Source organism: Herpailurus yagouaroundi, unplaced genomic scaffold (assembly GCF_014898765.1).
Source record: "Herpailurus yagouaroundi ecotype Mexico unplaced genomic scaffold, PumYag 29, whole genome shotgun sequence".
Taxonomy (NCBI): Eukaryota; Metazoa; Chordata; class Mammalia; order Carnivora; family Felidae; genus Herpailurus; species Herpailurus yagouaroundi.
Genome location: NW_024412377.1, coordinates 83,301,036 through 83,316,976, shown reverse-complemented (window position 1 = coordinate 83,316,976; position 15,941 = coordinate 83,301,036). Strand labels below are relative to the sequence as shown.

The 15,941-nt window shown below is 37.6% G+C and overlaps 1 protein-coding gene across 3 annotated transcripts in view; it reads right to left on the bottom strand.

Annotated features, from left to right (window-relative positions):
- The window catches only part of KIAA0825 (KIAA0825 ortholog), a 391,857-nt gene that overhangs the window by 255,686 nt on the left and 120,230 nt on the right, over positions 1-15,941 (bottom strand). For all 3 annotated transcript variants that reach the window (XM_040448484.1, XM_040448497.1, XM_040448491.1), the window contains 2 exons: positions 13,041-13,231; positions 10,546-10,728 (listed from right to left, as the gene is read on the bottom strand). In XM_040448484.1, the coding sequence (XP_040304418.1) occupies positions 10,546-10,728; positions 13,041-13,231 (374 nt within the window). The remainder of the gene's footprint in view (positions 1-10,545; positions 10,729-13,040; positions 13,232-15,941) is intronic.

Here is a 15,941-nt window from a genome sequence, read left to right as displayed (position 1 = left end):
AGAGAGAGAGAGAGAGAGAGAGAGAGAGAGAGAGAGAGAGAGAGAGAATGAGCAGAGGAAGGGCAGAGGGAGAGAGGGAGACAGAGAATCCCAAGCAGGTTCCATACTGTCAGTGCAGAGCCTGGTGTGGGGGTTGAACCCACGAACTTTGAGATCATGACCCGAGCTGAAATCAGGATTAGGAGTCTTAACTGAGTGAGCCACCCAGGGGCCCATAATATATCTCTTCTTTGAAAGCCATTTTTTTCTTACTAATTTTTTTTTTTTTTTTTTTTTTTTTTTGCTAAATTTCAGAAAGAACAAAAGTTACTAGATAAGCTTCAAAATGAGGCTGTCATATATCCAAACCTTACATTACACTGTGTGAACCAAGCAGAAGCTTAGATCAGGATCCTAGGATACGCTTTTCTAAGGAGTATGGACTTTGTGCCAGCAGTGAGGAATCACTGAAGACTTTACAGCATGGGAGTTATATCAGCTATCTTATATTTTCCAAAAATCACTTGTGCAAAAGTGTGGAGTGTTGACTAAAGAGATCAAGGCTAGGGAAGATCAGGCAGAAGAGAACAATGCCCTAAACCAAACTAAGAGGCAGAGCAGACAGGGAGTAGGAGACAAATATAAAAAATATAAAATTAATAGAATCAACGATATTCATTCCCTAAAGACATGGGGTTGGAGATGGCACAGGGAGAAGGTAGAAGGAGAAGGGCTAAGGGTTAAGAGAAACCTGGATGGCTCGAAGGCATTTTACTTAGTTTCAGATATATTGAGGGAACTGCAGGAATTTGAAGTATATCCAAAGAGAGACATCCACTTGAAACTTAGATTTGCTGATGTACCATATACAAGAGATATCTAGGGGGAAGATATTGATGTGGAAGTCATTAGCATAATGGCAAAGCCAAGGGGATGGCTGAATTCACCCAAAAGAAAGTGTAAAAGGAAAAGAGGTGGTCTGGAACACACTGACAATTAAAGGATGAAGTGAGAAAAAGAAGCACTCAAATGAAACCAAGAAGGAATAATCAGAGATGCAGGCAAAGAGCCAGGAGAAAGTGATGTCAGGTAAACTAAGGGAAGAAAAATGGCCAGTAGTGATAAAAGCTGCACAAAGGGTAATTGAACGTAGGGACAAAGATTTGAGCTGGCAACTGGGTAGGCATGGATGACCTGGCCCACGTTTTTTGTTTAGCATGATGAGGGCAGTTGCAGTGCATTGAACGAATGGTAGGTGTGAAAGTGCAGACAGTGAGTGCAAACTACATTTAGAAAGGAAACATAAAAATAAAGAAAGATTTTTTTTTTTTTTTTTTAAGTAGGCTTCACACTCAGCACAGAGCCCAGCGAGGGGCTTGAACTCATGACCCTGAGATCAAGACCTGAACTGAGATCAAGAGTTGGGTGCTTAATTATCTGAGCCACCCAGATGCCCCCAAAAGAATATTTTTAAATGTAAAAGAGTCTTTGGAGAAAGAGTCAGAAGACAGAAAGAGTATTTAAAAGACTACAGCTACGGAGTAGGAGGTAAATGTGATCGAGAGCTCAGGTGAAAATATTTGTTTTGGTTGGGAAAAGACATACATTGATCAAAGGATTTAGAGGGAGTAAGGATAGAGATAATTATTAAAATGGAAATGAGAAGTTAAAGTACATTCATGATGATCTAGGTTTTCTCAGAAAAGTATAGGGGCAAAGTCATCTGCTAACAAATAGTGGGATAGGGCAAGGTAGAGGATTTGCTAAAGTGGAGGAGGATGGAAGAGAAAGCCACCCAGATGTAAGACAAAGACTGGAGTTATCAGAAAGTACAATAGGCCAGCTAAGTGAATGTCACGGGCAGTGTTCCAAAATTCTGGATGGAGAGGCCAAGAAAGTGAGGGAAGAGAGAAGGGACATGCACTAGCAAGGGAGCTAGGAAGGAGAAGGAGCAAGCATTCTGGAAAGAAAGAAGACCTCATAGGAAAGCAGTCTGAAAGAAAAGGATGGGACAAGAGATGAAGGGCTTGATGAGAGACCAGTAGGGATCGGAGGCTGTGGTATTGTAACCTCTGCCCATTTTACCACCTACATGATTGAGCCCTTTGCATAAAGTCCGTTCTGTCTAATTATCTGGGGGGGGGGGGGCAGTTCATTTCTCCAAGAATGAAAACCTTACCTAGAAAGTACTCTCTGCCATGGTCAGCTGGCTCTCTAGACTGCTCTACCTCAAAACCTCATAAAAAGTCTTCCCTGACTAAGAAATTTTCTATCTCACCACCTCATCCCTGTCTATGGTCTTATTTTGCTTTGTTTCTTCTTAGGACTTAAGTCTATCTCCGATCCTCTTACATTTTTTTTTTTTTTTGCTGTCTGTTCTGTACCCAAGGGGAGGGTCACTGAAGATTATCTAGAGGCAGTGCACGGGCACATGCAGGAGCTCTGGAGCCAGACGGACTGAGTTTGTATTTTGGTGTTTTGGATGGGCTTTTTATTGGACACACAGTGTGGTTTGACAATTTATTCAGTTTCAGTTTTCTCATTTGTAAAACAGTAAAAAAGAAATAATAATCACCTCACGAGGTCAGTGTGATGATTGAGATAATGCACATCAGGACCAACATATGTAACATATTATCAGCATGAAAACAACGGTTGTAAACACTTCTTCAGAAGGTCTACAGCTATCTCAGAGTCTAAATGGCTGCCTAATTACAGTTTCATCCTTGAGATTAGAAAACAATAATGGAGAATCTAAGGATAATGGAATGGTTATTTGGAATGGTGTGAAAACTTCTCAGACCACAAACCACTGGCAATACAGTATTTCCCAGAACGCTTCTGCCAGTACCTAAGCTCTTTTATTCCGCTCATGGTTTCTCAGTCATCCCGGTAATAGTAGGGTTATTTGGCTATAAGAAATGTTATGGCAGATGTTTATGGTCTCAGAGGGGGTGGGATCTGTATAAGCATTTAATTCCACAGCAAGATCCCAAATTAGTGTCATTATTCTGGAGAGTATAACAGGGTGAAAATTGGCCCACAAGCCTCAATGGGGGAATGAAATGATGAGCTGGCTATTAGATAACCTCTAATGATGTTTTGGTATACACTTAAAAGAGAGGATGCTCTAAATAATTCATAGTGGAGAATAAAACACAATCATATGAGCCACAGAGTTATATTTTCCACAAGACTTAAAAGAACTTTGATACAGCAAATTTAAATACTCTTTTAAAAATAAGTAATTGTCCATAGGTTGAAGCAAAATACATTTCCTCACATTTCCAAATTAGCAGACTGTAAAGATGTTTTTGCTTAGGGGGAAAAATGTGAATTGGGGGAAATTCCTTGCCTTTGCCCTTCCTCCAGCATCAGGTGACCTTTGCCCCTTCCCTCTCACTAACATCAGACAGACTCTGCAGTCTTCACAGCATGCCACTTGGGCCCTCTGCCCCAGATTCAGTCTCTTGTGGGTCTGTGATGTACAAGTATGTTGCCTTCCTTCCTTTCTTCATTAACAAAACTGAATGACTTTTGGGGGCTTATGCAGCCAGCTGCTGCTAGAAAGAAAGAAATCCAATGCACATCAAAAGTGAGAACAACTGATAAGCAAAAAAGAGTTAGCTGGGTTTTATGCTTCTCTTGTGCCACCCTGCTTTTGGCTGCCCTCCCAGGAGAACTCTGTCTCATAATATGATGCTAATGGATTAAATCTCCAGGATGGAATTGAGGCAGCAGAGGGATGTAAGTTTCACAGGGGTAGAGGGGCCAGGCCAGACACCTCACTTCTGTGTCTACCATAGTGCCTAAGCCACTGGAGGTGCTCAAGAAATTAAAGTACCAAGAGAAGACCACAAGTTCAGAAGAAGTAGAATTAGTTTGAAACTGAACTACAGAGATAGCAATGGAATATTCGAGACAATGGAGACAGGCAAGCCTTTCTGATGTCTCAAAAATCACAATTAACCATGAACGTGTAGAGAGAGCCAAATTCAATCTACTTCACCATTTTATTTATTTTTATGTTTATTTATTTTTTAAATGTTTATTTATTTATGTAGAGAGAGGAAGAGCAGGCATGTACATCCACGGGGAAGGGGCCGAGAGAGAGAGAGAGAGAGAGAGAGAGAGAGAGAGAGAGAGAATCCCAAGCATGCTCCATGCCCGGCATGGACCCTGACACAGAGTTTGATCCCATAACCTAGGCCAAAATCAGGAGTTGGACACTTAACTGACTGACACACCACACAGGTGCCCCATCTACGCCACCATTTTAAACACAGTTCTAAGTCATTATTTTGCTTTCATAATCCAGCATTACCCCTGGGACTATAAATAGTTGCATGAATATCATTCAGTGAGAGAAATTAAGGTAAGACACTTAGGATAAACAATGGCTCCCCACACTTCTCCTGCCCCCTGCCTTATGTTTCTCATGATGAAAATAACTCTTTGAGGTTAGACAATAATGATTTGAATTTGGAAAATGACTGGCACAATGCTTGGACAGACTGTAGGTACACAGCAGACATCGGTTAAAAAAAAAAAAGAAAAGAAAAGAATGGGGCGCCTGGGTGGCTCAGTTGGTTGAGGGTCTGACTTTGGCTAAGGTCATGATCTCCTGATGGTTTGTGGGTTTGAGCCCCACATCACCTTGCTGTTCTCAGCACAGGGCCTGCTTCGGATCTTCTGTCCCCTCCCCCATCCCTCCCCCACTCATGCTTTCTTAAAAATAAATAAAAACATTAAAAACAGAAAAAAGAAAAAAGAATGAACAGTGGCAATGAAGATGAATTTCAGGGGCCATCTGTGACAAGCAGTCTTGAGTGGTATATAGCCAAAGGGCAGATGGAGAACAGGACAGATGGTGGTGAGGCAGAATAAGACTGGATCCCAGAAGACAGGGCAGGAACCAGCTAGTCAAAGATTCAGGGCACAGGCCTTCTTCAAAGGTCATGACTAGCCCTTCACCAGTGTTTTACTTTATTACCTTATTATAATCACATATTAAGGCTGTTTGTGATTAGAATCACATATAGGCTTAAACAAAAAAATAGAAAGTTTATTCAAAAGCAATGTTTAGAGGAAGGGGATTGTGGGGGTCATTTAATCTAAACAAAATGGCTAAAACAACTAACTTCCCTTTCTGAATCCTTTTGCATTCTGCCACTTTTTTTTAACATGTTAATTATTTCAATTTTTATTTCTATTCAGTACGTACTTATTTTTTAACAGCTTTATTAAGGTGTCTAATTCATATACGACAAAATTTACTCATTTTGAGTTTACAGCAAAGTGGTTTCTACTATATTCACAGAGTTGTGCAAACTTCACCACTATCTAATTTTATAATATTTTCATTAGCCTCAAAAGAGATCCTACATCTATTAGGAGGTATGACCGATTCTCCCCTCCTTTCAGCCACTGGCAACTGACTAATCTACCTTCTGTCTCTCATTGCTTATTTTGGAAATTTCTAGTAAAACAAACCTTACAATATGTACTCTCTTTGGTCTGGCTTTTTTTTACTTCACAAATGCTTTTGAAGTTCAGCCCTGAGGTAGGAAGCACCTGTCAACACCCCATAGTTTTTTATGGCTGAATGATATTCCCCTGTATGGATAGGCCACATTTTGTTTGTCCATTCACCAATTGATGGGCATTTGGGTTCTTTTCACTCTGTGCTATTATGAAAAATCCTGCTATGAACACTGTGTACAAATCTTTGTACTGACATACATTTTTGCTTTGTTTACATATATACACCTAAGAGTAAAACTGCTGGGTCAGATGACCATATGTTCAACATTTTACATAAGCATACTCTATGCTTAACGTTTTGAGGAACGACTTGCTTTCGAAGCATGCCAGGCACTCTAGCAATATGAAAATGAAATTTTAGTCTAACATGCTCTGCTTTGTGAGGGACAGTGACATACTTTAAAATAAATAAGTAAATAAAAAGGCTAAGACCATAACCTCAAAATGATTACCTAGTGTTGGTTTGAAACCAGAGACACAGCATTGAAATACCTTGGGATTTAGTTCTTCAAAGCCATATTGGTGATACCAAGTGAACCCCAAGATAGTAGGTCTGCTATTCTGGTCGTAGTGGTCAATATTCTGGCCTATTTCTGATGATTCCGGTTTTTGCCTGTTAGGTTGGCACTTGTACTGAAAATCATCCTTCTGTGTTATTAAATATTGTAACATTGGGGACAGTGGCTATGTGTGTGTAAATAAATTCAATCTTAACATGGAAAATTTTATTAGACTTTACTTGATGGTAGATACTTCATCTTGCTCAATGCTATAATCCTGGTGCTTAATCCCTGTGCTTAATCACAGGGGCTAGAGAGGCAGCAACATTTGTTGAATTGAAAACCAACTGCATTTACCTAAAATTCTACGAATTTAATTTTAATTTGCTACAGAGAAACTAAAATTAACATTCTATGCAAGCAAAATGCAACATACAAAACCATGTTGGGGTATGTATATGAATGTGCACTGAGTATACTTCTGAATGTGCAGTTTAACTGCCTTTATGAAACATCTACAAGCAATAGGCATTTTGGAAAAATACACGGTGAATATTTCATGTTTCGGCACGTCTCTTTCCCTGGAGGACAAACTTAAAGTACTCCTTTTATAACATTCTAACAGAAATCTACAAAGGAGAGTTAAAAGAGAACACACATTTTTGCAAACAGGTTTCATTCTTCCTGAAAAGATTTTAAAATCATGTATTCCTGCCCTGGGATTTAGTGGTCCTACGTTAAACTCAGAAAGGAAAATACATTCAGTTTATCTGTCAGAACTACTTGGAAGAAAGGCAGTCACCTTCAAAAAAAGGCATATCACATGTAGTGACAAATGTCAGGTACCGTTTATGAAAAATTCAGTACTATCAACATCTGATTGTTACTTTTCACCAATCCCTCAAAGCACAGCTTAATTTTTAAATGTGAGCTAGAGATATATTTTTTCCTTCAATACTAATAATATGACAATTGCATACTCTGGTTGTGAAAAGAAGCTCAATAAGTCAATAGGGTCTTTGCAACACACATACAATTTTTTCCTACTTGGTAAAGATCACCCTGTAGATTTCCTTTGTCAATATAAAGCAAAATATATTTCAAAGATTACACTGGTATTCTAGAAAAACAATCATAACATTTAAATCAACTTGAATGGATACAATTTGTGAAAATTTATACAAACTGAGAAATATTGAAAAGGAAAGTACCTAGACTTTGTTCATGCTTAAAGACAACGTAGCTATCTGTGTTTTATATTAAGAAAAACCAGAGGCGGTGCTTGGTGTAAAATGTTCTGTAATCCTGGTTGAAATTAGCAATTTAAATTTGTTGAATGAGGTTACAGTGCAGTATCTAATGCACAAATCACAGAGATTTGAGTACTTGCATAGTTGTTAAAAAAATGTACCAAAAGGCCATGGGTTAACAATAATCAATGTATGTTACATTATTATTATTAAAATGTGCAATCTTTGATAATAATTTATTTGTTTTACAAATGTATTGGGGGGTTAAAATTTTTCTATTCATCTGTGACAAACCATGAAATTCAATATTGCTCACCATGACCAATCCATGAAATTTGTCAACTTTGTTCCTGATTTTCACAGGGCCTTCCTCTCAGATGAAATGACCCGTTGAACTAAGAGCATAGCAATTTTTTCATCTATGGTAAATCAGTTTAGTTTACTAGGATTTATTACGTGCTTCAGACCTTGAGCTTTTTATGATTATGAACTATTATGCATATAATCCCAAACTTACAGCAATTTATCTTACTATTTCTTCCCCTTCCTGAAAGAATTCTCCATTTCTAAAATTAGTTCTTCTTGCCAGAAGAAACAATCTATAAACAATGGGTTTGTTGAAAGTCAAAGAGTGGGTGAAAATTATAGGGAAGGTGAAATCAAACTTGTTAATTACTCTTAGAATTTCTAACACAGAAGTCTCAAAATTCACTGAAAATCAAGATTTATAGATTTCTCCTACCAGAATCTTCCAGGAAGGAATACTTTACCTAATTTATCCTAAGAAATAAAAATATTCATCATGTTTCCTACCCAAGAAACTAAAAATATGCAATTATCTAGTCTTTTGAGATAAAGTGACTATTTTGGAGGAGAGTTTAAAAAAACTTGTATAATTATTTTATGATAAGATCTACTCCAGCCTCTTCTACAATATTACCAATTTGAATGAAATAAACCAGAAAAGTAGTTCAAAATTTTAATTTCCCTAAATCTTATTTACTATGTAATATCTTTCAATATTTTAAAAATGCAGTTGCTGGGGTGCCTGGGTGGCTCAGTTGGTTGAGCACCCGATTCGTGATTTCGGCTCAGTCATGATCTCACAGTTTGTGGGATTGAGCCCCGCAGAGGGTTCTGTGCTGACAGTGCAGAGACTGCTTGGGATTCTCTTTCTCCCTCTCTCTATCTGCCCCCACCTCACTCGTGTGCACACACACACACACACTCTCTCTTTCTCTCAAAATAAATAAATTTTCAAATAAAGTAAAAATAAAAATAAAATGCACTTGTCGAGTCTCTGCTTTGTTGTCCTGCCCATTGTTCCCCTGCAGTGTATTCAATTAACTTCTATCTCCTTTGTTCTGCCTTGGGTGAATTCTTTCACCACCCTACCACCAGCCTTCACCTGATTGGGTCACCCCACATTTGGTGGCTCTCACAGGGAACCTCTGCTGGTCTGGGACTTCCCTTGGATTATCTGGGAACTTCTTGGGACTCTTCCCTTGGTGGATGGATTCTAGTACTCGTTGGGAAACTGAAGACCTCAGGAGGAGGTTATTCTTCCATGAGGATCCAAACTCCAGGGGGAACCAGTTCCCCTCTTGCCCTTTGGAGGGACCCTTTCCTCCCTCTCCCTTACTCTTCTCAGCCCTTCTGTGGTCTAACCCTAGTACGCCTCATACAACTGAAGATCTCTAGCCCAGGTGGCTCCCAGGTGTGGTCTGAAGGTCTGAGGGTAAACAAGTTGGACTGCCCATGCCTGTGAGGGCAAAGGACTTCTGTCCTCTCTCCCACTCCATCCCCCTGAGGCATCCATCCCCAAAGTGTGGCAGTTCATCCAGGGTTAATCCACACGTTAGGGAATTGGTTGGAACGCTTTCCTGATGCTGGCTATCTCTCAGTCACCTTGCTTCTTTCCGCCCTTCTTTTTTCCCTTTGTTCCTGAGGATCCAGGCACCACCTTGATCTGTAGGCAAAATCTGTTACTATCTGTCTGATTGAATCCAACAATTCCATGAATCAACAAGGATTCCAGCCCACACCATGGGAGATCCGCTCCCCCTAAATTCTACGGAGCTGGCCACCAGCGAATTTCACTCGAATTGCCTATCACCTTGTTGATCTAATACCATGCTCTGGTCTATAACTGCACAGAATGTCTGACGGACTGACAATTTTAGGTAGGGACAGGTGCCTCCCCTGTCTGGCATGAAGCAGCTAATGAAGACGATACCTCTGCCCAAATGCCAAAGATTTGTCATTGTTGACCTGTCAGGGGGGAATATAGAGGCCACTTTTAGGCAACAGGCTTGAGCAATGGGTAAAAGGGCCCACAGTGACCAGTGAACTGCATGCAAACAGGCTCTTTAAACAGCCCACCTCAATATATCTATAAGCCCTAGCTGGCCAATGGGCTGCTTACAACCCCGCACAGGTACCAAAAAAGGAAAATTCCATACATTCTTATACCTCCTCACTACCACCCCCTTAACTGTAGCCCCCATCACTGTCTCCTGGCAGGCAGTCTCTCCTTTGCTCTTTTGCCTGGTGCTTCCTTGCAGTATATTCAATAAACTTCTATCTCTTAAAAAAAAAAAAAAATGCAATTGCTGAGGCACCTGGCTGACTCAGTCAGTAGAATACATGACCTCTGGTCTTGGGGTTTTGAGTTCAAAGCTCATATTAGGCATGTAGTTTACTTTAAAAAATAGGTAGATAAATAGATAGATACACAGACAGAAAATAAAAATTCAATTACTTAATCCTATTTCTACTTGCCATTACTAGCTTAGGCACTCAGCCTGCTACTAAAAATGCAAATCTATGGCAGATTAACTGACAGTATGGAACCATTAGGTTTCGTCCAGATTTGGGAATATTTTAGAATCCTCTTTTAAAATTTTTCAATTAAAGCAAATTACTTCATATAAAATTAAAACTAAAAACTATTTTCAAAAGCCATTAAATATGATTTTCTTTTTCTATGAAATGATTAAAATAACTGACTATTAATATAATCATTTAAACAATTCAAATAGTGAAGCTCAAGATAATCCTGATCCTACTGGAGCCTTAGCATCTGAATAAGATTGATAACAGAGATACAGCACAGTATTAGGTCCTTTCGTAAAATGGCCCAATTTACAATATCAAAAATGTACTTCAAAATATCTCTATTCGCTGCTTCACACAATTCAATAAGTAGTATAAAAATAACTTTAAGTCACATTATATACCCTAATAGCTAAAAAAATATGTTTGATACTTACTGATATAATTCAGTTAATGGTGAAGTCAAAATGACTAATGTTGTAAACAGATTATTACAATGGGTATGAATTTTAAAAATTTTATCATCTATATACTGATGGGGATTCAAAAGCTTCTGTACAGATGTGCAAATTGACCATAATAAGTTCTCAGTGCATATTAAAATTGTCGTCACATCAAGTCTATTGGAAAGAAAAAAGAAAATCTTGTTAAGCAAAATTGTTTCTCTGACTGGGACATACACTATCATCCCTATCTCTTATATCAAACAAATGTAAGGATAGAAATATTTGGTTAGATATCAGAGCTTCAGAAATCAAAGACAAACAGAAAACAACAAAGCTTAGCGTTTGAGTTTCCAGGTGTTAGATGACCCATATACCACTATCTTTAGGAATAGTGAGGTCTCTAATACTAAAATATGTTGGGAGGGCTTTTTTTTTTTTTTAAAGGTTTATTTTTCATTATTAGGATACTGTTCAAAAAGCTCAAGACACTTTCCTTCAAATTATGTCCAACAAAAAAGGAGGCAGATTAAAAGAAAATTTGCTATTACCCACATACATATGATAGGTAAAGTTTTGATAAGAGAATAATTCTCCTTATCCAAGTACAAGCTGTCAAAAGAAAGTTACAAGTTTGGGTAAACACATTTCCCTAGCAAGTGGGAGAGGAGAAAAAAATGAGACCAGAAGCACAAATGGAGAAGCCTATAGTTTCAGAAATTTTCAATATTGAATAAATTTGTGGAAACTTTGTTGTATTATATAATCTTATTCATAAACTCATTTGTTTCTATCTTTCTTTTGTTTCAACAGAGACCCAAAGATCTGTTCAAAGATTATTTTGGTATATGACTGACTGAATTGTATAAACCTCAGTTAATTTCCTCTTTTTTTTTCTTTTAAATTCAGTGTTGAAGAAATAGAAGATAGAAATTATGAAGTGATAAGAAAACAAATAAGTCTGAAGATCTTTTAAATGACATTTTGGCCTCAAGTTTATTATATATGTAAAATAAATTTATACATATACTACATATTACAACGATTACATATATATAGTTTTAGCCATACTAAAAACATCAATAATCGCCTTTAGGAAGGTTTAACTGCAATTTGCATCCACTTTCTCTAATTGTTAACTAAACAGTTACAAATCGAAGATATCTACACACACACACACACACACACACACACACACACACACACACGATCTGATTTCCACAGTAATGGTGGTTTAGTATTAACCATTCAAATATGACAACTTATTTATTTTACTTAAAAAAACTAGAAGAAATAATTCTAGCATTTCATGGCATTTTTATGTAACCATCCAGAAAACAAAAACCAAAAGTCTCCATCGTACAGTTAATTAACTATACTACCAAGTTCATGAGCTAATAGTAAATCTGATTTCACACACATCTCATAATGACTTGCCACCTCCGAGTCAAAAGTGATTTAATCTACATAAGGAAAAGAATGAAGGTACCCTTTGCTCTCAAAAAAAGCCTTTCCATCTATTCTTCAGAGTTCAATGATTTAAAAATGTTTGGTCAGTAATTCAAAACAGCCTTTGCAAAATACCATATTTATGAAACACTGTAGCAGGACCTAAATACCCTTCAAATGCAGCATGTTTTACAAGAACATGATCAGGAAATGATTCCCACTGCCAAAAAGAAAAAAAACAAAAAACCCTCTGATGTGTTTAGATTCCTCCAAAAATATATCTGAAAAAAAAATCTTTTATACCTAAAAGACATATCTTAATCACATTGATGAGAATATTTAGAAAACAAAAGCCTTTTCTTCATATGGCCTGTTGTCATGTAGGCAAATTTTTGTAAAGGTCATTGCCTAGATGTCTCATGGACCTGGACTATATATAATTTAGTCATTAATATCCCATGACTGCTGCTCCTCATTTTCTGCGATTTCACATTTTGTTAAACTGGCTTTTAGTAATACATATTGAAAAAGAAGGGGGGGGGGAGAGGTAATTAGAATATATCAAGAAGAAAAATTATTAGACAAAGGAGTTTCCTTAATGAAGATTAACTACACTATTTAAAGATTTACAAACAAAAACTAAAATCCCCTGGTTGCCTAGAATCTCAAAGTCAAATTAACTGTCCCATCACAGAACTGTTGCTTTTTTCTCCATTTCAGGGCCCCAATTCTCCCTCTTTGTCTTATTTATTAAGTTTTGTATATAAATGTCTTAGATTGTAATACATCCTGAATCATTTTTTAGAAACTAGTGGGTTCTATACACAATTTTAAGAAGAAAAAAAGAGCACAGTTATTTTGATTCAAGTTCCACATTTCCACTTTAGTATCTCAGGAGAATTGAATACGATTTCCTCTCAGATGTTAGGAACGTGTTAACTATACAAGGAGCTATATCATGAGATTTAGAATTACATTCTGCTTTATACCAGCTGATGAGAGTTTTCTTGAAAAGCAATGGTTTTCACAACTTCAATTACCTTATCTGTGGAGTTCTCTTATAACTGGGATGGGCCCGAGCATATCTGGAGGCCAGTAGACCCAAACATTTCTCCAGCACATCTGTTAGAATTTCCTGGGCTAACTTCGGGGGCAGAATGGTCCAGAGATCATGGTGAAGAGCGCAGAAGAAATAATGCCACATCTGGAGTGAGAAGGAACATCTTTCCCCCTGGCAAAACCACCACACGTTAAACAACAGAATCACATCTTCCAAAATGTCAGTTTGCTTCCTATGAACATAATTAATTCAGGCTGAAAGGAAATAGCTGGAGAGTTTGACACACTAGATGACCAAGAAAGATTTTTGACAAGATGTAAAACATCCTTATTGACAAAGGAACATATGTTTTATTTTAATTACGAGACCAGATATTCTAGTGCAAATCCAGACCACAAGCCTTTAACCTAGCATATCTAGTTTTACCTACTCCTAGCCTGGAGTTTAAAATTCATTTTAAGCTATCAGCTTTACAGTTGCCAAACAAGTCATACTAGTTTAAGATGGTGGGCTGATGCTCCTAAAATTAAATGTTAATAATTTAATTTTTTTTTAGTATGTATATGTTTCTGAGACTATTAGCATCATTGAGGTCATCCTGTAAATGTTTGAGATTTCACATTATAATGAAATGACAGGAGTAAAAATAAATTTACATGCCACATACTTATTAACATGCATGAAACCAAGGGGCATGGGTAACTATTAAAGATTATTGCATCAGGCTATTCCATTCATGGAGTTCTAATAACAATGCTAGAAACAGACACTACAATGGTCTGATTTTACAAGATTTTGTAAACCTAAAGCAGATGTTATAGTCTCGTCATGTCTTAGTATTTTTACAGTACTTCGTACATCCAAGGGGCCAGATTCTCATTCCTTTCCACCCCCCTACAGACCTCTTCTGTGTACCAAATTTTCCCTGACCACAGAGGAAGACCCAGCAGTGGCCAAGGCCAATGGGAACAGGCAGAAATAGAAGGTGGCCTCAAGTGATTTACAAGCATTAATTAGTTAACATGCTCTCAGGGAGGTAGGCTAGTAGTTTGACCTCATTTTCCTTAAACCAGATTAAAAAATCACTTGAAATTGGAAGAGTTGAATGAGTTTTTCAAACATTACCCAGATCATTACTATATCAAAAGTTAAATGAGTAAAACTTCCCATTTTATCCCTAAGCAATCCTCTTTGACTTAAAATTCGGCTTTGCTAACTACTTATATTTCTCAAACATTATCTGAAGAAAAATCTGCTATACTCATATCAAAAATTGATAATTTTTCATGCATATATGCCTATCAGTATTCTCCTTACATATTATTCTTCTGATAATTTCCCTGATTACTAAAATCTTTTGTAGTCACTGTAGTAATAATCTATAATTATTATCTATTGACTTCCAAATGGAGTTTATAAATGAGTAGAACAGGGATACTTGGGTGGGAATCCGGGCATCAACATGTCTAAGAGTCAGGATCAAAAGAGAAGGCTTTTACCACTCCTAAATTCTACACTAGATGTGTATCAAAACTGTTTTAAAAAATTACAAAATTCGTGTGGGAGTAGCGAAATCATAGTTTCTTATGCTTTGCGGTGTGTTCTGTGATAAGGAATGCTTTTTAAAATTTCCTAAAAGGGCGCCTGGTGGCTCAGTCAGGTGAGCATCGGACTCTGGCTCAGGTTGTGATCTTGGGGTTTGTGAGTTTGAGCCCTGCATTGGACTTGCGGCTGTCAGCTCAGAGCCTGCTTCAGAACCTCTGTCTCCATCTCTCTCTGCCCCTCTGCCACTCGTGATCTCTCTCTCTCCAAGATAAAAAAAATGAAAAAAAGATAAGATTTTCTTAAGTCAGAAAGGAGTTTTAGAGCTTGATTTTCTCATACTTTTTGTGTCGTAGGTTATTAAAGCAAAATTGCCCCGGCTGATGTAATGACTCGTATGAATGAGTTACACTAACTTTCTCCATGGCAATGGACGGGTGATTAGAATAACATGGCCAACACGATTTCTCATATGTTTCAAAATAAAAACCCATTTCCTTAAAAGTTACCGATAAATGAAAAGATAAAAATAACTTGAGGCATGCGGATTTATTTCCCTAGAAGTGAAAAACACTTATTGTAAGACTTTTAAAAATACAAACTTTGTATTTCCTTAAAGACATTCCCAACTGGTCATCGTTCTCACGATTCTCTTCGAAGTGTGTCACGTGCAATGAATGCAAAAGGGTTTTCATTGAACCAAATAGGATTCATTTATTTTTCTGACCTGTTTCCCTATCTGTTGTCATTTCAAAGCTATTCTGCTAGTAAACATCTGTTATTTTTGTAGACCCACTATAATGTAAACAGATGTGAGCTTTTATTTAGATTATATATCAGGAAACAAGCAGCTGGGCTTTATTATATAAGGCATTCAATATTATCTTTGAACAGACAATTCTTTATTCTTTGACCATTGGAAAACACAAGTTGCTAAAATTGAGCAGATGTCAAGTATACTGAAAGCTTAATTCTAAACACATAATCTGAACACCCACCGTGCCATCTGACCAGCACCTCATCAGAGAGATACCAAAGTCTCCGACTCTCTCAACTTGACAGTTCAGCAAATGGACATAATGTATTTGGGGCTCACTGGATATCACAAAACACGGACGAATATTGCTTCATATCTTGTAAATTCTTTCACTGTTTCCTTACTACACTCTGCACAAGGCGATAGGCTCCCCTGAGATCTCTATCCCACTCTTCGCCTGCAGTCAGGCAGATTTCATCTCTTTCCTCTCACAACAGCCCAGCCAAAAAACAGACTGGTCCTGTTTCACAAATCAGTTGGAATAATGGGGAGAGGAGGAGAACAGGGTGCAGCGAATGGGAT